Source organism: Physella acuta, unplaced genomic scaffold, assembly GCF_028476545.2.
Source record: "Physella acuta isolate Inbredline_101_S28 unplaced genomic scaffold, ASM2847654v3 ptg000233l, whole genome shotgun sequence".
Taxonomy (NCBI): Eukaryota; Metazoa; Mollusca; class Gastropoda; family Physidae; genus Physella; species Physella acuta.
This window is the reverse complement of record NW_026731752.1, coordinates 609,069-635,559: the sequence shown is the minus strand read 5'-3', so window position 1 is coordinate 635,559 and position 26,491 is coordinate 609,069. Positions and strand designations below refer to the sequence as shown.

Sequence of the window (26,491 nt, the reverse complement as noted above, 5' to 3'; positions counted from 1 at the left end):
CACAAATGATTGAAACACAAATGATTGAAACACAAATGATTGAAACACAAATGATTGAAACACAAATGATTGAAACACAAATGATTGAAACACAAATGATTGAAACACAAATGATTAAAACAGAAATGATTGAAACACAAATGATTGAAACACAAATGATTGAAACACAAATGATTGAAACACAAATGATTAAAACAGAAATGATTGAAACACAAATGATTGAAACACAAATGATTGAAATACAAATGATTGAAACACAAATGATTGAAACATAAATGATTGAAACACAAATGATTGAAACACAAATGATTAAAACAGAAATGATTGAAACACAAATGATTGAAACACAAATGATTGAAACACAAATGATTGAAAATGTTATTTTATTGTTATCGCGGACGCTTGCATTTGTACAACCTTGACCTGCAGCGACTTTGACCCAACAGCCATGACCTTGACCTTAGACCAGTGTGCCTTGCAGCAGGAGGTTGTCCGGGGGTTCTGGTGTCGGCGCCGTGACGGGGGAGTCCGTGCGGCTGGCATCATCGGACCAGCTCTGGGGATCTGCAGCCAGAGTAGGGAGGGGTCAGTCACTGGGGTCAGTGGCTGGGGTCAGTGGCTGGGGTCAACGGCTGGGGTCAGTGGCTGGCATCATCGGACCAGCTCTGGGGATCTGCAGCCAGAGTAGGGAGGGGTCAGTCACTGGGGTCAGTCACTGGGGTCAGTGGCTGGGGTCAGTGGCTGGCATCATCGGACCAGCTCTGGGGATCTGCAGCCAGAGTAGGGAGGGGTCAGTGGCTGGGGTCAGTCACTGGGGTCAGTGGCTGGGGTCAGTGGCTGGCATCATCGGACCAACTCTGGGGATCTGCAGCCAGAGTAGGGAGGGGTCAGTGGCTGGGGTCAGTGGCTGGGGTCAGTGGCTGGGGTCAGTGGCTGGCATCATCGGACCAGCTCTGGGGATCTGCAGCCAGAGTAGGGAGGGGTCAGTCACTGGGGTCAGTGGCTGGGGTCAGTGGCTGGCATCATCGGACCAGCTCTGGGGATCTGCAGCCAGAGTAGGGAGGGGTCAGTGGCTGGGGTCAGTCACTGGGGTCAGTGGCTGGGGTCAGTGGCTGGCATCATCGGACCAGCTCTGGGGATCTGCAGCCAGAGTAGGGAGGGGTCAGTCACTGGGGTCAGTCACTGGGGTCAGTGGCTGGGGTCAGTGGCTGGCATCATCGGACCAGCTCTGGGGATCTGCAGCCAGAGTAGGGAGGGGTCAGTCACTGGGGTCAGTGGCTGGGGTCAGTGGCTGGGGTCAGTGGCTGGGGTCAGTGGCTGGCATCATCGGACCAACTCTGGGGATCTGCAGCCAGAGTAGGGAGGGGTCAGTGGCTGGGGTCAGTGGCTGGGGTCAGTGGCTGGGGTCAGCGGCTGGCATCATCGGACCAACTCTGGGGATCTGCAGCCAGAGTAGGGAGGGGTCAGTGGCTGGGGTCAGTGGCTGGGGTCAGTGGCTGGGGTCAGCGGCTGGCATCATCGGACCAACTCTGGGGATCTGCAGCCAGAGTAGGGAGGGGTCAGTGGCTGGGGTCAGTGGTTGGGGTCAGTGGTTGGGGTCAGTGGTTGGGGTCAGTGGTTGGGGTCAGTCGCTGGGGTCAGGCGTTTGTCAAAGTGTTCAACCCAAACATTTGGACTAACCCTTGATGTAGACCGGAGGAGACGGAGTGGTCTAGCGGTAGAGAGCTGGACTGCTAACCCGTTAGTCTCGAGTTCGAATCCGGGTTCAAGTCTGTAGACCGTCCCTGAGTCCACCCAACTCTGATGGGTATCTAACTCACGTTAGGGAGAGCAAAGGCGGCTGGGCATAGTGCTGACCGCAATATCTCTTCATATGCCGAAGTCACAGAAACAAGTGAACTCTATTTCACTTACCCCATAGACAGTCAGGTTTGAAAGGGAAACTTTACTTTTTTTAAAATTTTATGTAAACCAGGGGTCTCCAATCTTTTCAGCCCGGGGCCGGGTTAACTATCAAACAAATGGGGCCACAACACACTGATGTAACAACAGGGGCCACAACACACTCATGTAACAACAGGGGCCACACGACACTCATGTAACAACAGGGGCCACAACACACTCATGTAACAACAGGGGCCACAACACACTCATGTAACAACAGGGGCCACAACACACTCATGTAACAACAGGGGCCACAACACACTCATGTAACAACAGGGGCCACAACACACTCATGTAACAACAGGGGCCACAACACACTCATGTAACAACAGGGGCCACAACACACTCATGTAACAACAGGGGCCACAACACACTCATGTAACAACAGGGGCCACAACACACTCATGTAACAACAGGGGCCACAACACACTCATGTTTGTTTTTCGAATTGTTTTTCAATTAATTCATTCTTGAAAATGTATTTTCACACAGGTGTGTTGTTCCAAAAATTGAAAAGTACCTTGATGCAAAAGTTTCCACATTAGGAATGTATTCCTTGTGTAAAGTCTTGTAATATCCCACCAGTGCTTCTTTGAACTTGTCCCTAAGGAGGTAATTTGCTTGCAACCCAATAACCTACAGCTGCAGTTCATCTGGGCAACTGGCCACATCTGGGCAACTGGCCACATCTGGGCAACTGGCCACATCTGGGCAACTGGCCACATCTGGGCAACTGGCCACATCTGGGCAACTGGCCACATCTGGGCAACTGGCCACATCAGGGCAACTGGCCACATTTGGACAACTGGCCACATTTGGGCAACTGGCCACATCTGCTTCAAATGGTTTTGGTCTCACTTTTCATGTCTTTGAATCCTAGTCAGAAAACCGCTACTGAAACCGCAGCTGAACGTCTTTGGTGATCTCGCATGCAAATGACGTGGGGAACTCAGTGGTTGCTTCAGCCATGAAGACCTTGCACTGCTGAAAGTTGGCCTGTACTTGTTCCAAAAACCAGACAAGTGTTAGTGTCCACTAAAAATACAGTGCAGTAACATTGGTTGTAGAATGTCTTTCTGTATGCCACTCGTATACTTTACTCCATCAACAGTCAGGTAACTGAGGCTAGTCCAAGTTATAATCAGCAAATGTTTTTTTTTAAAGTCATTGAATATAATATATCCTCTCCGGTAACAGTGCCATACTTGTTATGTAGGGAAGCCAGCTCTTGTGTTTTGCTCATGTCTTCATCCACACCTCTAATAAACACAAGAAGTTGCGAGGTGGAACAACTGTCCAGCGACTCATCAATTGCAATTAGAAAAATGTCGAAACTTGCTTGAATTTTTCGTTATTTGAGTCTGAATGTTTTCACCATGTCTGCTACACGGCGGGCGATTGTATTTGCACCCCCAAAGCTACATTTTCAAATTGTTTTGAAGTTTCTGGGCAAAGTTTCTCAGCAGCTACAAACAAACATAATTTTAGGTGGACAAAAATATCACCACGGGCCTCGCGGGCCGCAGTTTCGAGAGCCTGGTGTAAAGGAACAACACTAACACGACAACGTGACCACTTAACTGATTTCAACGAGAGGGGAGACGACCTCAATAACGATGTTGCCAACAGCAGTAGGACTGGCGCTGGTAGCTTCCCCTTGCTTATTCTTAGCGGTCTTGTGGGCCAGGCGATTGGCTCGCTGAAAGTCGTCGAGTTAGGTAAGTCGTGGGTATCAACCACCACGCCAACCACCTCAACCACTACCCCAACCACCTCAACCACCACAACAACCAAAACCACCACCTCACCCACCACCCCAACCACCTCAACCACCACCCCAACCACCTCAACCACCACCCCAACCACCTCAACCACCACCCCAACCACCTCAACAACCACCTCAACCACCACAACAACCACATCAACCACCACAACAACCACATCAACTACCACCCCAACCACCTCAACCATCACAACAACCACATCAACCACCACAACAACCACATCAACCACCACGTCAACCACCACAACCACCACCTCAACCACCACCCCAACCACCACCTCAACCACCACATCAACCACCACGTCAACCACCACAACCACCACCTCAACCACCACCCCAACCACCACCTCAACCACCACCTCAACCACCACCTCAACCACCACCTCAACCACCACCACCATCACCATCTCAACCACCACCTCAACCACCACCTTAACCACCACCCCAACCACCACCACCATCACCACCTCAACCACCACCACCACCACCATCACCACATCAACCACCACCTCAATCACCACCTCAACCACCACCCCAACCACCACCTCAATCACCACCCCAACCACCACCTCAACCACCACCCCAACCACCACCACCATCACCATCTCAACCATCACATCAACCACATCAACCACCACAACAACCACATCAACTACCACCCCAACCACCTCAACCACCACAACAACCACATCAACCACCACATCAACCACCACCCCAACCACCTCATCCATCACAACAACCACATCAACCACCACAACAACCACATCAACCACCACGTCAACCACCACAACCACCACCTCAACCACCACCCCAACCACCACCTCAACCACCACATCAACCACCACGTCAACCACCACAACCACCACCTCAACCACCACCCCAGCCACCACCTCAACCACCACCTCAACCACCACCTCAACCACCACCACCATCACCATCTCAACCACCACCTCAACCACCACCTTAACCACCACCCCAACCACCACCACCATCACCATCTCAACCACCACATCAACCACCACCCCAACCACCACCTCAATCACCACCTCAACCACCACCCCAACCACCACCTCAATCACCATCTCAACCACCACATCAACCACAACTTCAAACACACCTCAACCACACCTCAACCACCACCTTCACAATCATCAGCAAGTGACCTTGGATGTTGGAGGTTTTTCCTGGGTCAAGGTCGGCAGAACGTGATGCAGCACCAGCTGTTTCCGGTAGATCAAAACCTCCAGCTCGCCCAAGGCTTTCAGGCGGCTTCTGCGGGCAGAGGGCATATTGGTTAGGTTAGAGGGCATCTAGGTTAGGTTAGAGGGCATATTGGTTAGGTTAGAGGGCATATAGGTTAGGTTAGAGGGCATATTGGTTAGGTTAGAGGGCATATTGGTTAGGTTAGAGGGCATATTGGTTAGGTTAGAGGGCATATTGGTTAGGTTAGAGGGCATATTGGTTAGGTTAGAGGGCATATTGGTTAGGTTAGAGGACATATTGGTTAGGTTAGAGGGCATATTGGTTAGGTTAGAGGGCATATTGGTTAGGTTAGAGGGCATATTGGTTAGGTTAGAGGGCATCTAGGTTAGGTTATAGGGCATATAGGTTAGGTTAGAGGGCATATAGGTTAGGTTAGAGGGCATATAGGTTAGGTTAGAGGGCATATAGGTTAGGTTAGAGGGCATCTAGGTTAGGTTAGAGGGCATATAGGTTAGGTTAGAGGGCATCTAGGTTAGGTTAGATGGCATATAGGTTAGGTTAGAGGGCATATAGGTTAGGTTAGAGGGCATCTAGGTTAGGTTAGAGGGCATATTGGTTAGGTTAGAGGGCATCTAGGTTAGAGGGCATATTGGTTAGGTTATAGGGCATATTGGTTAGGTTAGAGGGCATATTGGTTAGGTTAGAGGGCATATTGGTTAGGTTAGAGGGCATATTGGTTAGGTTAGAGGGCATATTGGTTAGGTTAGAGGGCATATAGGTTAGGTTATAGGGCATATTGGTTAGGTTAGAGGGCATATTGGTTAGGTTAGAGGGCATATTGGTTAGGTTAGAGGGCATATTGGTTAGGTTAGAGGGCATATTGGTTAGGTTAGAGGGCATATTGGTTAGGTTAGAGGGCATATTGGTTAGGTTAGAGGGCATATTGGTTAGGCTATAGGGCATATAGGTTAGGTTAGAGGGCATATTGGTTAGGTTAGAGGGCATCTAGGTTAGGTTAGAGGGCATCTAGGTTAGGTTAGAGGGCATCTAGGTTAGGTTAGAGGACATATAGGTTAGGTTAGAGGGCATATTGGTTAGGTTAGAGGGCATCTAGGTTAGGTTGGAGGGCCCCTCCCCACCCCAGAAATACGATATCACTCCCCTCCCCACCCCAGAAATATAACCCACAACAATAAACACACACAATTTTACAATTCTCGACAATAAAATCAATATATATCTCAAATGATATTTTGTGACTTTTTTCCTGTGACTTTTTTCCTGTGACTTTTTTCCTGTGACTTTTTTTCCAGTGACTTTTTTCCAATGACTTTTTTCCTCTGACTTTTTTCCTCTTACTTTTTTCCTGTGACTTTTTCTTGTGACTTTTTCCTGTGAAATTTTTGCTGTGACTTTTTTCATGTGACTTTTTTCCTGTGACTTTTTCTTGTGACTTTTTCCTGTGAAATTTTTGCTGTGACTTTTTTCATGTGACTTTTTTCCTGTGACTTTTTCTTGTGACTTTTTCCTGTGAAATTTTTCCTGTGACTTTTTTCATGTGTCTTTTTTCCTGTGACTTTTTCCCCCCTCACCTCCCCACCATACCATGATTTACCCGAGCGAGGCCAAAAGCTAGACAGTTGCTATGGCAACCAAAGACATGCTCACCTGACCGCAGCGAGTGCTGCCGTGGCGTCAGCAGGCGACCGGATGTTGGTGTAGCGTCGGTAGCAGGCCGGCTCTAGACGTTTGGCGTCGCTCTCTTTACTGATGGTGGCCACTGGGAGACACAGGGGGTCAAGGTGGCAAGGTCAGATATACGGGGTTACGGTGACATTTCACCAAACAGACACGCTGATGTGACACTGACAACACTGACACGACACTGACATGACATGACACGACACTGACACGACACTGACACTGACACGACACTGACACGACACTGACACTGACACGACACTGACACGACACTGACACGACACTGACACGACACTGACACGACACTGACACGACACTGACATGACATTGAAACGACACTGACACGACACTGACACGACACTGACACGACACTGACACGACACTGACACGACACTGACACGACACGACACTGACATGACACGACACTGACACGACACTGACACGACACTGACACGACACTGACACGACACTGACATGACACTGACACGACATTGAAACGACACTGACACTGACACGACACTGACACGACACTGACACGACACTGACACGACACTGACACGACACTGACACGACACGACACTGACATGACACGACACTGACACGACACTGACACGACACTGACATGACACTGACACGACACTGACATGACACTGACACGACACTGACACGACACTGACACGACACTGACACTGACACGACACTGACACGACACTGACACGACACTGACATGACACTGACACGACACTGAAACGACACTGACACTGACACGCCACTGACACGCCACTGACACGACACTGACACGACACTGACACGACACTGACACGACACGACACTGACATGACACGACACTGACACGACACGACACTGACATGACACTGACATGACACTGACACGACACTGACACGACACTGACATGACACTGACACGCCACTGACATGACACGACACTGACATGACACTGACACGACACTGACACGACACTGATATGACATGACACCGACATGACACTGCCATGACATGACATGACACTGACACGACACTGACATGACATGACACTGTCATGACACTGACACGATACTGACACGACACTGACACGACACTGACACGACACTGACACGACACTGACATGACACTGACATGCCAGCTTACCTGCTAGATCACAGACCGCCGTGACCGTACACCTCATCTCCGCCGCCTGACACCGGAGAGCCTCTCCCTGCCGGTCAATGCCGGCCAGCATCTCTCTCAGCTCCTCCGTCTCCAGCCGTAGCTGGTCCATGTACAGCTCCAGCCGAAACAGCCGGGCCGTCTTATCCCTGGTGGGGGGGGGGGACAAGTGGGCCTGCAGTCAGCCGTTAGACTCAGCTTGGACATCGGGATTGTCCCGAACTTAATATGTCCCGAGCTAAATTTGTTCCGAACTAAATTTGTCCCGAACTAAATTTGTCCCGAACTAAATTTGTCCCGAGCTAAATTTGTCCCGAGCTAATTTTGTCACAAGCTAAATTCCCGAGCTAAATTTGTCCTGTGCTAAATTTGTCCTGATATATATATATATATATATATATATATATATATATATATATATATATATATATATATATATATATATATATATATATACACGACTATACGTTGTGTATTTTCTCTATAGTTCGCCGAAATAAGCACAGCCATGTTAAATGTGTCCGATCTAAATTAAACCTAGATGTCTTGAGACTGACCTATATTTTTTGATACACTTTTTGAGTTGATGGTTTTGAGAGGCCACTCTCTTGTTCAGTTTATAAATATCCACCAATCCGCTGTCGTCACACACGTAGGTCTCTTCTTCCTCCTCGCAGGAAAACTCTCAAAAATATAGGGGAGAAAAGCACAGGCAGTTAGGCAGACAGGCAGACAGACAGACTAACAGACAGACAGACAGACAGACAGACAGACAGACAGACAGACAGACAGACAGACAGACAGACAGACAGACAGACAGAGACAGACAAGACAGACAAGACAGACAAGACAGACAGACAGACAGACAGACAGACATCACAGACAGACAGACAGACAGACAGACAGACAGACAGACAGACAGACAGACAGACAGACAGACAGACAGACAGACAGACAGACAGACAGACAGACAGACAGACAGACAGACAGACAGACAGACAGACAGACAGACAGACAGACAGACAGACAGACAGACAGACAGACAGACAGACAGACAGAGAAAGAGAAAGAGACAGAGACAGTGACAGTGACAGTGACAGCGACAGCGACAGTGACAGTGACAGAGATATCGACAGAGACAGAGACAGTGACAGTGACAGAGATATCGACAGAGACAGAGACAGACACAGACACAGACACAGAGACAGAGACAGAGACTGAGACTGAGACTGAGACAGAGACAGACAAGACAGACAAGACAGACAGACAGACAGACAGACAGACAGACAGACAGACAGACAGACAGACAGACAGACAGACAGACAGACAGACAGACAGACAGACAGACAGACAGACAGACAGACAGACAGACAGACAGACAGACAGACAGACAGACAGACAGACAGACAGACAGACAGACAGACAGACAGACAGACAGACAGGCAGAGAAAGAGAAAGAGACAGAGACAGTGACAGTGACAGTGACAGCGACAGCGACAGTGACAGTGACAGAGATATCGACAGAGACAGAGACAGTGACAGTGACAGAGATATCGACAGAGACAGAGACAGACACAGACACAGACACAGAGACAGAGACAGAGACTGAGACTGAGACTGAGACAGAGACAGACAAGACAGACAAGACAGACAGACAGACAGACAGACAGACAGACAGACAGACAGACAGACAGACAGACAGACAGACAGACAGACAGACAGACAGACAGACAGACAGACAGACAGACAGACAGACAGACAGACAGACAGACAGACAGACAGACAGACAGACAGACAGACAGACAGACAGACAGACAGACAGACAGACAGACAGACAGACAGACAGACAGACAGACAGACAGACAGACAGACAGACAGACAGACAGACAGACAGACAGACAGACAGACAGACAGACAGACAGACAGACAGACAGACAGACAGAGAAAGAGAAAGAGACAGAGACAGAGACAGTGACAGTGACAGTGACAGCGACAGCGACAGTGACAGTGACAGTGACAGAGATATCGACAGAGACAGAGACAGACACAGACACAGACACAGACACAGAGACAGAGACAGAGACAGAGACTGAGACTGAGACAGAGACAGAGACAGAGACAGACAAGACAGACAAGACAGACAAGACAGACAGACAGACAGACAGACAGACATCACAGACAGACAGACAGACAGACAGACAGACAGACAGACAGACAGACAGACAGACAGACAGACAGACAGACAGACAGACAGACAGACAGACAGACAGACAGACAGACAGACAGACAGACAGACAGACAGACAGACAGACAGACAGACAGACAGACAGACAGACAGACAGACAGACAGACAGACAGACAGACAGACAGACAGACAGACAGACAGACAGACAGACAGCCAGACAGACAGACAGACAGACAGACAGACAGACAGACAGACAGACAGACAGACAGACAGACAGAAAGAGACTGAGACAGAGACAGAGACAGTGACAGTGACAGTGACAGTGACAGAGATATCGACAGAGACAGAGACAGAGACAGACACAGACACAGACACAGACACAGACACAGAGACAGAGACAGAGACAGAGACTGAGACAGAGACAGAGACAGAGACAGAGACAGAGACAGACAAGACAGACAGACAGACAGACATCACATACAGACTTTTACCTTTGAGAACACAGCTGGACCCCTCACTGTCTGTCACGTGATTGGTTAGCTGTTTGACCCCTGAGGTCACATCGAACTCCGCACTTGCCTGGTCACCTTCTGACGCCACTGGCGCGTCTTGACCTTGACCTTCCGACTTTTCGTTGGGGTGGGAGCTTGAGGGCAGAGACACGAGGTCTAGCTCGTTTCTTGAGGGCAGAGACACGAGGTCTAGCTCGTTTCTTGAGGGTAGAGACACGAGGTCTAGCTCGTTTCTTGAGGGCAGAGACACGAGGTCTAGCTCGTTTCTTGAGGGCAGAGACACGAGGTCTAGCTCGTTTCTTGAGGGCAGAGACACGAGGTCTAGCTCGTTTCTTGAGGGCAGAGACACGAGGTCTAGCTCGTTTCTTGAGGGCAGAGACACGAGGTCTAGCTCGTTTCTTGAGGGTAGAGACACGAGGTCTAGCTCGTTTCTTGAGGGCAGAGACACGAGGTCTAGCTCGTTTCTTGAGGGCAGAGACACGAGGTCTAGCTCGTTTCTTGAGGGCAGAGACACGAGGTCTAGCTCGTTTCTTGAGGGCAGAGACACGAGGTCTAGCTCGTTTCTTGAGGGCAGAGACACGAGGTCTAGCTCGTTTCTTGAGGGCAGAGACACGAGGTCTAGCTCGTTTCTTGAGGGCAGAGACACGAGGTCTAGCTCGTTTCTTGAGGGCAGAGACACGAGGTCTAGCTCGTTTCTTGAGGGCAGAGACACGAGGTCTAGCTCGTTTCTTGAGGGCAGAGACACGTGGTCTAGCTCGTTTCTTGAGGGCAGAGACACGAGGTCTAGCTCGTATCTCAAGGTCGTGTACGCCTGTGTCGGCCTCATCGCTTCCCCGCACACGACTGGGGCGGCCAGTTGACCGGCATCCACCACGTTATCCACCACGTTATCCATCACGTTATCCACCACGTTATCCACCACGTTATCCACCACGTTATCCACCACGTTATCGACCACGTTATCCACCACGTTATCCACCACGTTATCCACCACGTTATCCACCACGTTATCCACCACGTTATCCACCACGTTATCCACCTTTAAACCATCGTCAGTTCTATCCACTTCAACCACAGCTACATCTTCTTCTATACCACCCACCCCTTTATCCAGGTCTTTATTTACTGATGTATCCACTTCTATACCACCCACCCCTTTATCCAGGTCTTTATTTACTGCTGCATCCACTTCTTTATTATCCATATTTATATCCAATTGGATATCAGTCAACTTTAGCACTGCACCGGATTTCACCTCGCTGACCTCTAACTCGTTGACCTTCACATTGGCAGCCACCGTACACCCGACCCCAGGTTGACCTTGAGAAGAGGCTCCTGACACCTCACCGTCAGGTACCGGCTGAGTCTTCCTGTCCTCGGCGTCAGAAGACGTCGAGGGATGACCGGCGTCACCAGACGTCGAGGGATGACCGGCGTCATGAGGCGTCAGTGGGTGACCGGCGTCGTGTATAGTTGGCTTGTCTGTTGGGGTCTCCTGAGCGACCTTGACCTCCTTGCCCAGGACGTTGACCGTGCCGTAGTCCTTGTACGTCTTGATCTGCGTGTTCTCTCCGCCGATGTTGATGTAGATGTGTTCGCCGCTGATGTTCATGGGCGCCCTCTTGCTGTCCGAGAACACGGGGGCGTCCGTGCTAACTTTCTTGTTCTCTTGCGCATCTGAGTCTGCGCATGTGGCCTCAGCCCCACAGACTTCCTGCTCCAGGTCCCCCACGATGATGACCTGCGCGTGCTTGCCGTTGATGCTGAACTGCTCATGTTCGTCCTTGATTTTAAAACGGTCCCGTGCGAGGCTGACGTTCATGTGCGAGCCCTTGCTGACCAGCTTGGAGGGCAACAAGTGCTCAAAGGTGTGACACTCCGGCTTGCGACCCATCTCGATTTGCTTGGTCTGCTCGTTGTAGAAGAGCTTCCCCAGCTTCTCCATGTTGGCCAGAGCCGGATGTTTATGGCACTCGCCGACTCGCCAGCTCAACTTGTGGCTGCAGCATTTCCGGTCTACTTTCGTTTTCCCACCGGAAGTGCTGCCAAGTTCTGACGGATCTGTCTGTGTGGACACAGATAGGGGCTCGCCCAGCGCCTTGCTGGCTGTCGGGCCGGGCACGGAGTCCAGACTACCGCCAGATGAGACGGAGCTTGAGGCTTTACGCTTCATGTACCTCGCGGCCTTGACCCGACGACCCGAGTCCGGTTCACGGAGGTCAAACTGGGCGATGTACGAGTGGTAGAAGCGCTCGAGTGGCGAGAGACTGGCCGCAGGGACGCAGAGGTTGGACGGGCGGGAGAGGATGGTGCTGGTGCTCAACTTGTCTATGGGGACGGAGGCCAACTCAACGTAGCTCTGCTCCATGTCCAGCTCCTGGGGGAGGGGGGGGGGTAAGGGGGGCAACGGTCAGCACAGGTCACGGGTCACATGTAGGTCTATAGTGTAGGTCAATTTAGTGTGTTGTATCATACAAAGGTAGAAGCTACACAGACAACATGACACAGACAACATGACACAGACAGACAACATGACACAGACAACATGACACAGACAACATGACACAGACAACATGACACAGACAACATGACACAGACAACATGAAACAGACAACATGACACAGACAACATAACACAGACAACATGACACAGACAACATGACACAGACAACAAGACACACACAACATGACACAGAGAACATGACACAGACAACATGACACAGACAACATGACACAGACAACATGAACCAGACAACATGACACAGACAAGATGACACAGACAGACAACATGACACAGACAACATGACACAGACAACATGACACAGACAACATGACACAGACAGACAACATGACACAGACAACATGACACAGACAACATTACACAGACAACATGACACAGACAACATGACACAGACAACATGGCACAGGCAACATGACACAGACAACATTACACAGACAACATGACACAGACAACATGACACAGACAACATGGCACAGGCAACATGACACAGACAACATGACACAGACAGACAAAATGACACAGTCAACATGACACAGACAACATGACACAGACAACATGACACAGACAACATGACACAGACAACATGACACAGACAACATGGCACAGGCAGACAACATGACACAGACAACATGACACAGACAACATGACACAGACAGACAACATGACACAGACAGACAACATGACACAGACAACATGACACAGACAACATGACACAGACAACATGACACAGACAACATGAAACAGACAACATGACACAGACAACATAACACAGACAACATGACACAGACAACATGACACAGACAACAAGACACACACAACATGACACAGAGAACATGACACAGACAACATGACACAGACAACATGACACAGACAACATGAACCAGACAACATGACACAGACAAGATGACACAGACAGACAACATGACACAGACAACATGACACAGACAACATGACACAGACAACATGACACAGACAGACAACATGACACAGACAACATGACACAGACAACATTACACAGACAACATGACACAGACAACATGACACAGACAACATGGCACAGGCAACATGACACAGACAACATGGCACAGACAACAAGACACACACAACATGACACAGAGAACATGACACAGACAACATGACACAGACAACATGACACAGACAGACAAAATGACACAGTCAACATGACACAGACAACATGACACAGACAACATGACACAGACAACATGACACAGACAACATGACACAGACAACATGGCACAGGCAGACAACATGACACAGACAACATGACACAGACAACATGACACAGACAGACAACATGACACAGACAGACAACATGACACAGACAACATGACACAGACAACATGACACAGACAACATGACACAGACAACATGACACAGACAACATGACACAGACAACATGACACAGACAGACAACATGACACAGACAACATGACACAGACAACATGACACAGACAGACAACATGACACAGACAACATGACACAGACAACATGACACAGACAACATGACACAGACAGACAACATGACACAGACAACATGACACAGACAACATGACACAGACAACATGACACAGACAACATGACACAGACAACATGACACAGACAACATGACACAGACAACATGACACAGACAACATGACACAGACAGACAACATGACACAGACAACATGACACAGACAATATGACACAGACAACATGACACAGACAACATGACACAGACAGACAACATGACACAGACAACATGACACAAACAACATGACACAGACAACATGACACAGACAACATGACACAGACAACATGACACAGACAACATGACACAGACAACATGACACAGACAACATGACACAGACAACATGACACAGATAACATGACACAGACAACATGACACAGACAACATGACACAGACAACATGGCACAGACAACATGACACAGACAGACAACATGACACAGACAGCATGACACAGACAACATGACACAGACAAGATGACACAGACAACGTGACACAGACAACATGACACAGACAACATGACACAGACAACATGACACAGACAACATGACACAGACAACATGACACAGACAAGATGACACAGACAACATGACACAGACAGACAACATGACACAGACAACATGACACAGACAACATGAAACAGACAACATGACACAGGCAACATGACACAGACAACATGACACAGACAACATGACACAGACAACATGGCACAGTCAGACATGAGTGACCTTGGCCTAACTGACCTCAGAGAGGTGTTGCTGAGGTAGGTCATCAAAGCTGGGACTGTTAGATCGACCAAGCAGGTAGGGTCTGGTCAATGACCTTTTAGACATTGGCACGGTAGCTGATGACGTCAGGCACGAGCCCTAGCACTCACAGATCTGCAGCAGCCGACACCTGGAGACTTGTGACGTCAGCAGCAACACCTGGGGACTACACAAAAACCTACACATTACTGCAACCAATATTCTCTCCCCCTCTCTCTGTCTCTCCCTCTGTACTGTTTCTATCTACAACACTCTCTCTCTCTCTTCCACCCTCTCTCTCACCCTCTCTCTCTTCCACCCTCTCTCTTCTCCCTTTTACTTTCTCCCTTTCTATTCCTCTCTCTGTCCTTTCTCTCTACCACTCATCTCTCCTATCTCATCTCTCACCTCTCTCTCCCACACTCTCTCTCCTACTCATTTCTACCCCCCCCCCTAACCTCTAAAACACAACAATGAGACACCCCTAACCTCTAAAACACAATAATGAGACACCCCTAACCTTTAAAACACAACAATGAGACACCCCTAACCTCTAAAATACAACAATTAGACACCCCTAACCTCTAAAACACAATATTTAGACACCCCTAACCTCTAAAACAAAATAATTAGACACCCCAACCTCTAAAATACAAAGCTCTATGCACCATATAGAGTTTCAAATTTTTAAAACACGCAGAATAAGGGATGTAATGCAATTTGTATTACTATGGATAGTTTTAAGAAGACTTACTTCCCCTGAACAAATCAGAAGTTTTAAAAATATATTGAGCATTAGTTATAGGTTTTAAAAGGCAATGCAATAATAGTAAATTTAAAAAAAAAAGTCTTTTTTAAAAGATATCGCAAGCCAAAAATTTATACTTACATTTATAAAATGAAAGCTGTTTGGGAACCATCGATTACACTCATTACACATTTGTGTACTGAATATAGGCCGTTCAAAAGTACAAAATAATTTAATCAATTCAAATATTAAAAAAAAAAAAACTACCCCCAACCTCTACCTCAAGTCAACCAGAGTGGCCAGGGAAAGTAAAACAAAGTCAGAACAATTATTTCCTTGATAAAATACACAATAACACTCAATGTGATATGGCCTAGTAGTTTATTTATATTAAATAGTATAACATCCCCTATCATCACAATATCCTGACTCTACTAATCCAATTCGAAAATAAAAGTTGTTAGCTAAATTACGATTACTACTAGTAATTATTTTTAGCGCAATTTTCATACTGGAATTGCGATTATTAACTCGTCATATCTGGATGGATGAATGAATGAATGAATGTGTGTCCGCAGCTTTAAGTCGTATCTCCTCCTCAACAAAGCAATATCGAGGACTAGTTCCAAAAGCAAATATGTTAAGCAAGTTCCAAGGATGATTGTGGGCCAAAAAAATTCCCGGAATTCCTTCCTTGATTTCCCGAAAAAGCCAAAAAACCTCGAACAAATGCAGCGTTTGCTCCATATCTCGGCAACCAGACAACTTAGCGACTTGAAACATTTACCAATCGATTCATGCCATAATTTAGACCAATATTGCCGAAAAAAGTTTTCAAAAATATCCTTTCGTTCGGTCACAAAAAATTAATTAAGAACATTAAAACTGAGCGTCGTGTAGGTTTTTAGCGCAAAGCTGAGGTGCGAAAGGATTTTACCATAGCGAATGAGCGGAGGTTCGAAAGGATTTTTTAAAAATCTCGTTAATAAATATTTTTTCTATTTTGTTTTGAATTATTAAAACTACTTGTGTTGCATTATTTATTTGCTGAATATATGATTTATCTCGATTTAAAATTGTTACGGATAACATAAGGAAATTGCGCTTAAATTGTCACTAGACTTTTTAATAACTTGTTTTAAACATTTTCAGCCTAAATAAACCGGAAGTTATTTTGTTTTTATTACACCAATTTAATAAAAACGTCAATTTGGTTGAAAAATATACTTTCTGGCAACAACCGTTTAAAACCAGTTAGAACCAGATTTGTATCGCCCTGTCTGATGCAGCTAGAGTTGGCTGTGTCAGACAAATTCATGGCTGCAGCTAGATTTAAAAAAAGACTGACCTGACTAATTGATGGCACAATAAAGACTGACCTAATAGACGGCACAATAAAGACGGACCTAACTAATGGACACCAGCGAGTTGACGAGATTCTTTCCGTAATGTTATTGACATGGAATAAAAATGTGCTTTTTTAGATTTAGAACCATAAAAGTAATAAATGATAAAATTTTATTAAAAACTTAAGCCTAAAATTAATTCAGAAATTTAATATTTTTAGAATCAGTGCTATACAAGTTGCAGATCCAAAGATCTTGAAAATAATTTGTTGAGTTTAAGGCTACATTTCTAGAGCTATTTATTTTCATCAAGCCTAAGTTATAACCCGATGTTTCACTTTCGTAAGACAAACATTGATTGGCTGTAAAGGAACTCCGTGATCGATTTCTGACAGCCCCACTTAATAGTTATTTTGTTTACAAAACTTTGCAGATCAAGTTTTTAAATAACTTTGCAAATTTAAACACCATGACCTATTTTTTCTATTTTTAGCTTACAATGTGTACAACAAAATTTATGGCGGCCATTGTTTATGTCGCCATTACACGTAAAAACCAAATTGTTTTTGCTTTTTTTTAAATTTTTATTTAGTTACCGAAAATATTAAAAACATAAAATACATCCAATCTTTAGTAAAGTCCGAAAAAAAACAGACAGACAGGAGTTTTATAAGCATTTTAATTGTAACAACGCCGTGCAAGATTTTTAAATTAATTTATGCACCTCTCAAATACCTTTGAGACTTTTCTCGCTAGTGTCCATTGACGGCACAATAAAGACTGACCTGACTAATTGACGGCACAATAAAGACTGACCTGACTAATAGACGGCACAATAAAGACTGATCTGACTAATTGATGGCACAATAAAGACTGACCTGACTAATTGACGGCACAATAAAGACTGACCTGACTAATTGACGACACAATAAAGACTGACCTGACTAATAGACGGCACAATAAAGACTGATCTGACTAATTGATGGCACAATAAAGACTGACCTGACTAATTGATGGCACAATAAAGACTGATCTGACTAATTGATGGCACAATAAAGACTGATCTGACTAATTGACGGCACAATAAAGACTGATCTGACTAATTGATGGCACAATAAAGACTGATCTGACTAATTGATGGCACAATAAAGACTGACCTGACTAATTGATGGCACAATAAAGACTGACCTGACTAATTGATGGCACAATAAAGACTGATCTGACTAATTGATGGCACAATAAAGACTGACCTGACTAATTGACGGCACAATAAAGACTGACCTGACTAATTGACGGCACAATAAAGACTGACCTGACTAATTGACGGCACAATAAAGACTGACCTGACTAATTGACGGCACAATAAAGACTGATCTGACTAATTGATGGCACAATAAAGACTGACCTGACTAATTGACGGCACAATAAAGACTGATCTGACTAATTGACGGCACAATAAAGACTGACCTGACTAATTGACGGCACAATAAAGACTGACCTGACTAATTGACGGCACAATAAAGACTGACCTGACTAATTGACGGCACAATAAAGACTGACCTGACTAATTGACGGCACAATACAGACTGATCTGACTAATTGACGGCACAATAAAGACTGACCTGACTAATTGACGGCACAATAAACACTGACCTGACTAATTGACGGCACAATAAAGACTGACCTGACTAGATTCTAATTGACGGCACAATAAAGACTGACCTGACTAATTGATGACACAATAAAGACTGACCTGACTAATTGACGGCATAGTCCCAGAGATTCCTATTCGCCACGTTCCCACATACAGTGTCCGACTATCAGTTTTCGTTTTTTCTATTCGAGCAATGATGACATTTAAATCAAGTTTTGTTTCAAGAAGTACTTTGATGTAAACAACATTTTTCTTGATGGTTTAATTATCCCATATTGGCGCAACTGATGACGTCAAGACGCACTCTAAAATGTTTGGAAATTCCCGAAATTCGCCGCATCAATTTTATCTTGAAGTAGTTTGGAAGACAAGAAAAGCCAAAGAAACAAAAACACACAAACACTATGGAAGATGAGAATTTGAGACTAGTCAATGGCTTATGTACAAGCTGCAATGTTATGCTTGGACCAGTGGCGGAACTGTAAAAAAAAAAAAGCTCCCTCCCCCCTACGCAAACTTTACTAAATTTTAAATAAATGTATGTTCTAATTTGGTAATTTAACCTATTTTCTAATTTGGTAATTTAACCCATTTTCTAATTTGGTAATTGAACCTATTTTCTAATTTGGTAATTGAACCTATTTTCTAATTTGGTAATTGAACCTATTTTCTAATTTGGTAATTTAACCTATTTTCTAATTTGGTAATTTAACCTATTTTCTAATTTGGTAATTTAACCTATTTTCTAATTTGGTAATTTAACCTATTTTCTAAATTGGTAATTTAACCTATTTTCTACTTTGGTAATTTAACTATTTTCTAATTTTGGTAATTTAATCTATTTTCTATTTTGGTAATTTAACCTATTTTCTAATTTGGTAATTTAACCTATTTTCTAATTTGGTAATTTAACCTATTTTCTAATTTGGTAATTTAACCTATTTTCTAATTTGGTAATTGAACCTATATCATTGCAAGTTGTAACCAGACTGAGACAACAAACCAGACAAAAATATGTCCAAACTCGAGCCTGATTTGATCTTTAAAAAATGTTCTTGTTTGGCATTTCATGTCCCGAAAGTTGTGAAAATAACAATTAAAAGACCGGCTAGCTGCTAAAAAATATATAAACACGTAAGCTTGATATGTGTGTTATGGTTTCTTGCATGCTGTTTATTTTTATGATTTTTGTATTTATATGTTTAATTTTGAACACATCTTTTTTTTTATCTATGGCATTCTTTAGAAAGTCTTATTTAAATACTAATTAAGAGAAATTAATTGCTTTTTAATTTACTTACAAAACTATTTAATGGAGATTTATGGTCACTCCTGTTAGACTATTGAAGGAAGGGAAATAAGTCATGGAAGTAATGTGAACCTATCTACCACACTACAGCTCAAGTAGATTTCATAACTACTAGCAGTATATCCGTGCTCAGCCACGGTGAATATTTTTTAAATGTAGCAACTTAAGAACAGAACAAAAGAAAACACAAGCACAACACAAGCACAACACAAACACAAACACAACACAAACACAACAGAACACAACACAAGCACAACACAAACACAACACAACACAAACACAAACACAAACACAACACAAACACAACACAAACACAACACAAACACAACAGAACACAACACAACACAAACACAAAACAAACAATACACACACAACACAAACACACAAAAACAACACAAAAACAAAACAAACACAACACAAACACAACACAACACAACACAACACAAACACAACATACACACACACAACACAACACAACACAAACACAACACAAACACAACACAAACACAACACAAACACAACACAAACACAACACAAACACAACACAAACACAACACAAACACAACACAAACACAACACAAACACAACACAAACACAACACAAACACAACACAAACACAACACAACACAAACACAACACAAACACAACACAAACACAACACAAACACAACACAAACACAACACAAACACAACACAAACACAACACAAACACAACACAAACACAACACAAACACAACACAAACACAACACAAACACAACACAAACACAACACAAACACAACACAAACACAACACAAACACAACACAAACACAACACAAACACAACACAAACACAACACAAACACAACACAAACACAACACAAACACAACACAAACACAACACAAACACAACACAAACACAACACAAACACAACACAAACACAACACAAACACAACACAAACACAACACAAACACAACACAAAACGGGACGGCTAGTATTATATAAAATGGTATATCTTCTTGTAGTTTGGTGCAGGTGTCTATAAAAGAGCTTTCTGGTGCTACCGACAAAAACGAACTCCTTCGTGCGCAAAAAAGGACAGACACAAAAGAAAACGCAAAAAGACACAAATAATAACATGCGGGAATAGCCGTTCCCGAATAAGGATGTCATTTGTTACTTCAACTGTCTTTGATTAAAAATAATAATAAGAAAACAGTACGTTCAGTGTATAGAATAAATAAAAGGCAGTATTTAAAATACCTGTCTGGGCGCCGGAGGACGCCTGGATTCGATTCACTTAAAGACTATAGTAACCTTTCTTATCCACAGCCTATCGCACTGTTTAAAACGAAATTATGCACCATAGCGCTCATAGGACAGCCCAGGGCGCCAAATTGAACCCTATAATACACCAAGCTTATCCGTAAACGGGGAAGAAATATACTTATAGGAAATGTAGGACCTAGCTTATTAACTGTTATTGATTTTAAAAAAAATAATTAGTAAACAGTACGTTCAGTGTATAGAATAATAAAAAGGCAGTACTAAAAATACCTACAACATTGCACTTGATCAATCCCCGCTAATTATGTAATTTTTTTTTTTCCCAACACCAAAACAAAGTAATAAAAAGTAAATTCTTTTCCTCTCAATGTAATGTTTTTTAAAGGGAAGTAATTGTGTTTTCCTAATCAAGGGACGTAATGAGCGTTAAAGGACTAAATGCAAATAATTTTCAGACACAATTACAAATTTTATTAACGTTGATACATTTTTTTTTTAAATTATGTAATGTTCATGCTGAAAATTATTATTTTAAGTATGCAAAATGAAAATTGTTTTAAAACACTTTCAATATTAATTTTTTAACTAATAAATTTAGACCATGAGCACTTCAGACATTTAAAACTTAAATCCATAGAAGTATTGTTTTTTTTATATTCTTTTGTAATCCACGACGAACATACATTTTACAAACATACAGAATTTAACTTTAAAAAAAAATTGGCCTACAGAATTTAACTTTAAATATTGGATTTTTAACGCAACAGTGTGTACACTAATCACTGCTTTAGTTGTCTGGGTTTTTTTCAAAACCACAATCAAGTTGCACGAGAAACGTTGTTTATATGGTAGGAGTTAGGTTCCCTAAATGGCCTGCCCCCCCTCCCCCCCCACCACACACGCATTGCTAGGTCTGGTTGGATGTCAAGCATGTCCTGTGGTGTAGTTGAGCACCTACAGATTACACCTGTTTTAAGATGGGATTAGAGTGACGTCAGTGTGTACACCTGTTTTAAGATGGGATTAGAGGGACGTTAGTGTGTACAGCTGTTTTAAGATGGGATTAGAGGGACGTTAGTGTGTACGTTCGCATGTCACGTGTCTGACCTCAGGGTTTGCTGATGTCGGGAAATATGAGCGGTTACCTCCCGTGGTGGACATGTTTGTCTACCCGTGGCTAAGTTAATCTTTCCCCGTCCGTGCTGTCACCTACACGACACCGACACGACACAGACACGACACCGACAGGTCACCTAGCGTGGCAGCTAATCTACTGCAAGGAGCGGGGTTAACCAAGCGTAAGAGGAAACTTTCGGGTGCATGAAATAGTTCACACACCTGACGTGTGTTACCAACACACACTCGTGGCTTACACATAGAACACACACACACCTCAGTAACGACACGAATCTAGACTTATGGGCTCTCGGGCCAGTGGGCTTTCAAGTTCCAGACCTTAGTAGCAGATCACCGGGTAAGTTGAAGACGTGTCCGTGTGGCATCTAAAGGGCCAGCGACAAACGGACTCCGTCAGATACACCCATGTACCCCCCTAGATACACCCATGTACCCCCCTAGATACACCCATGTACCCCCCTAGATACACCCATGTACCCCCCTAGATACACCCATGTACCCCCCTAGATACACCCATGTACCCCCCTAGATACACCCATGTACCCCCCTAGATACACCCATGTACCCCCCTAGATACACCCATGTACCCCCCTAGATACACCCATGTACCCCCCTAGACACACCCATGTACCCCCCTAGATACACCCATGTACCCCCCTAGATACACCCATGTACCCCCCTAGATACACCCATGTACCCCCCTAGATACACCCATGTACCCCCCTAGATACACCCATGTACCCCCTAGATACACCCATGTACCCCCCTAGATACACCCATGTACCCCCCTAGATACACCCATGTACCCCCCTAGATACACCCATGTACCCCCCTAGATACACCCATGTACCCCCCTAGATACACCCATGTACCCCCCTAGATACACCCATGTACCCCCCTAGATACACCCATGTACCCCCCTAGATACACCAATGTACCCCCCTAGATACACCCATGTACACCCCTAGATACACCCATGTACCCCCCTAGATACACCCATGTAACCCCTAGATACACCTATGTACCCCCACCCTAGATACACCTATGTACCCCCCTAGATACACCTATGTACCCCCACCCTAGATACACCTATGTACCCCCACCCTAGATACACCTATGTACCCCCACCCTAGATACACCTATGTACCCCCACCCTAGATACACCTATGTACCCCCACCCTAGATACACCCATGTACCCCCCTAGATACACCCATGTACCCCCCTAGATACACCCATGTACCCCCCTAGATACACCCATGTACCCCCCTAGATACACCCATGTACCCCCCTAGATACACCCATGTACACCCCTAGATACACCCATGTACCCCCCTAGATACACCCATGTAACCCCTAGATACACCTATGTACCCCCACCCTAGATACACCTATGTACCCCCCTAGATACACCTATGTACCCCCACCCTAGATACACCTATGTACCCCCCTAGATACACCTATGTACCCCCACCCTAGATACACCTATGTACCCCCACCCTAGATACACCTATGTACCCCCACCCTAGATACACCCATGTACAACCCCTCCCCCCAGACACACACATGTACCCCCACCCTAGATACACCCATGTACCCCCACCCTAGATACACCCATGTACCCCCCTAGATACACCCATGTACCCCCCTAGACTAGATACACCCATGTACCCCCCTAGATACACCCATGTACACCCCTAGATACACCCATGTACCCCCCTAGATACACCCATGTACCCCCCTAGATACACCCATGTACACCCCTAGATACACCCATGTACCCCCACCCTAGATACACCCATGTACCCCCCTAGATACACCCATGTACCCCCCTAGATACACCCATGTACCCCCCTAGATACACCCATGTACACCCCTAGATACACCCATGTACAACCCCCCCCCCAGACACACCCATGTACCCCCTCCCCCTATATACACCCATGTACCCCCACCCTAGATACACCCATGTACAACCCCCCCCCAGACACACCCATGTACCCCCTCCCCCTATATACACCCATGTACCCCCACCCTAGATACACCCATGTACCCCCCTAGATACACCCATGTACCCCCCTAGATACACCCATGTACCCCCCTAGATACACCCATGTACAACCCCCCCCCCCCAGACACACCCATGTACCCCCTCCCCCTATATACACCCATGTACCCCCACCCTAGATACACCCATGTACCCCCCTAGATACACCCATGTACCCCCCTAGATACACCCATGTACCCCCCTAGATACACCCATGTACACCCCTAGATACACCCATGTACAACCCCCCCCCAGACACACCCATGTACCCCCTCCCCCTATATACACCCATGTACCCCCACCCTAGATACACCCATGTACAACCCCCCCCCCAGACACACCCATGTACCCCCTCCCCCTATATACACCCATGTACCCCCACCCTAGATACACCCATGTACAACCCCCCCCCAGACACACCCATGTACCCCCTCCCCCTATATACACCCATGTACCCCCACCCTAGATACACCCATGTACCCCCCTCGATACACCCATGTGCCCCCACCCTAGATACACCCTAGATACACCCATGTACCCCCCCTAGATACACCCTAGATACACCCATGTACCCCCCTAGATACACCCGTGTACCCCCCTAGATACACCCATGTGCCCCCACCCTAGATACACCCTAGATACACCCATGTACCCCCCCCCCCCTAGATACACCCATGTACCCCCCTAGATACACCCATGTAACGCTCACCTCCCTTAGATATACCCATGTACCCCTACCCTAGATACACCCAGAGGCGTAACGACCCTTCCCGGGGACAAACTTTTCGATTTGCACCCCCCCCCCTCAAACTTCCGATTTGCACCCCCCTCGAGATTTTGATTTGCACCCCCCCCCCTCAAACTTTCAATTTGCGCCCCCCTCAACCTTTCAATTTATTTTTCCAACCCATTTTGGCGCCCCCTAAGCTCGGCGCCCGGGGACATATGTCCCCCCCCCCGCCCCCCCCCCCCTCGCTACGCTACTGGATACACCCATGTACCCCTCTAAACTAGATACACCCATGTACCCCCCACCTAGATTTATATATGTACCCCCACCCTAGATACACCCATGTACCCACCCACCTAGATACATAGATGTGCCCCCACCCGAGATACACCCATGTGCCCCACCCCCAAGATACACCCATGTACCCCCACCCCTAGAAACAAACATGTGCCCCCACCCTAGATACACCCATGTACTCCCCCATATACACCCATGTACCCCCCCCCCCCCCCATTGATACAACCATAAGCCCCATAGAAACATTATGTCCCGCTGTATACACTCATGTCTTTCTAGATAACACACCTGCCACCCCACCAGATACACCCTTGCCCCCCCCCCCCCCCAGATACACCCTTGCCCCCCCCTCCAGATAAACCCTTGCGCCCCCCCCCCCCCAGATAAACCCTTGCCCCCCCCCCCCCCCCCCCCCAGGATACACCCATGTTTGTAAGGAATGTTTGTCTCCCCCCACACCTTAAGCTTGTAATTATCTTGAACAGTTGTCAGCTGTCAATCACTCAACGGATCGATGAATCAATCGATCAATGAATCGACGAATCAATCGATAAGGTTAGCCTTGTGTTCACTCCCTTGTCCCAGTTCACTCCAGTCATATGACCTCCTGCTTCAGTCATATGACCTCCTGCTTCAGTCATATGACTTACGGCTCCAATCCCATTGTTTCTTGC

At 45.9% G+C, this 26,491-nt stretch overlaps 1 protein-coding gene across 1 annotated transcript; it reads right to left on the bottom strand.

Moving 5' to 3' along the window:
- Nucleotides 1-386: 386 nt before the first annotated feature.
- LOC131938093 (uncharacterized) lies at nt 387-18,179 on the bottom strand. Its single transcript, XM_059295988.1, has 9 exons — nt 18,165-18,179; nt 15,283-15,472; nt 10,474-12,871; nt 8,355-8,481; nt 7,780-7,946; nt 6,599-6,710; nt 4,891-4,999; nt 3,526-3,643; nt 387-564 (listed from the first exon to the last, which is right to left on the bottom strand). The coding sequence occupies exons 2-9, from the start codon at nt 15,370-15,372 to the stop codon at nt 461-463; spliced, it is 3,225 nt and encodes a 1,074-aa protein (XP_059151971.1). The 5' UTR covers nt 15,373-15,472; nt 18,165-18,179; the 3' UTR covers nt 387-460.
- Between the last annotated feature and the right edge of the window lie 8,312 nt (nt 18,180-26,491).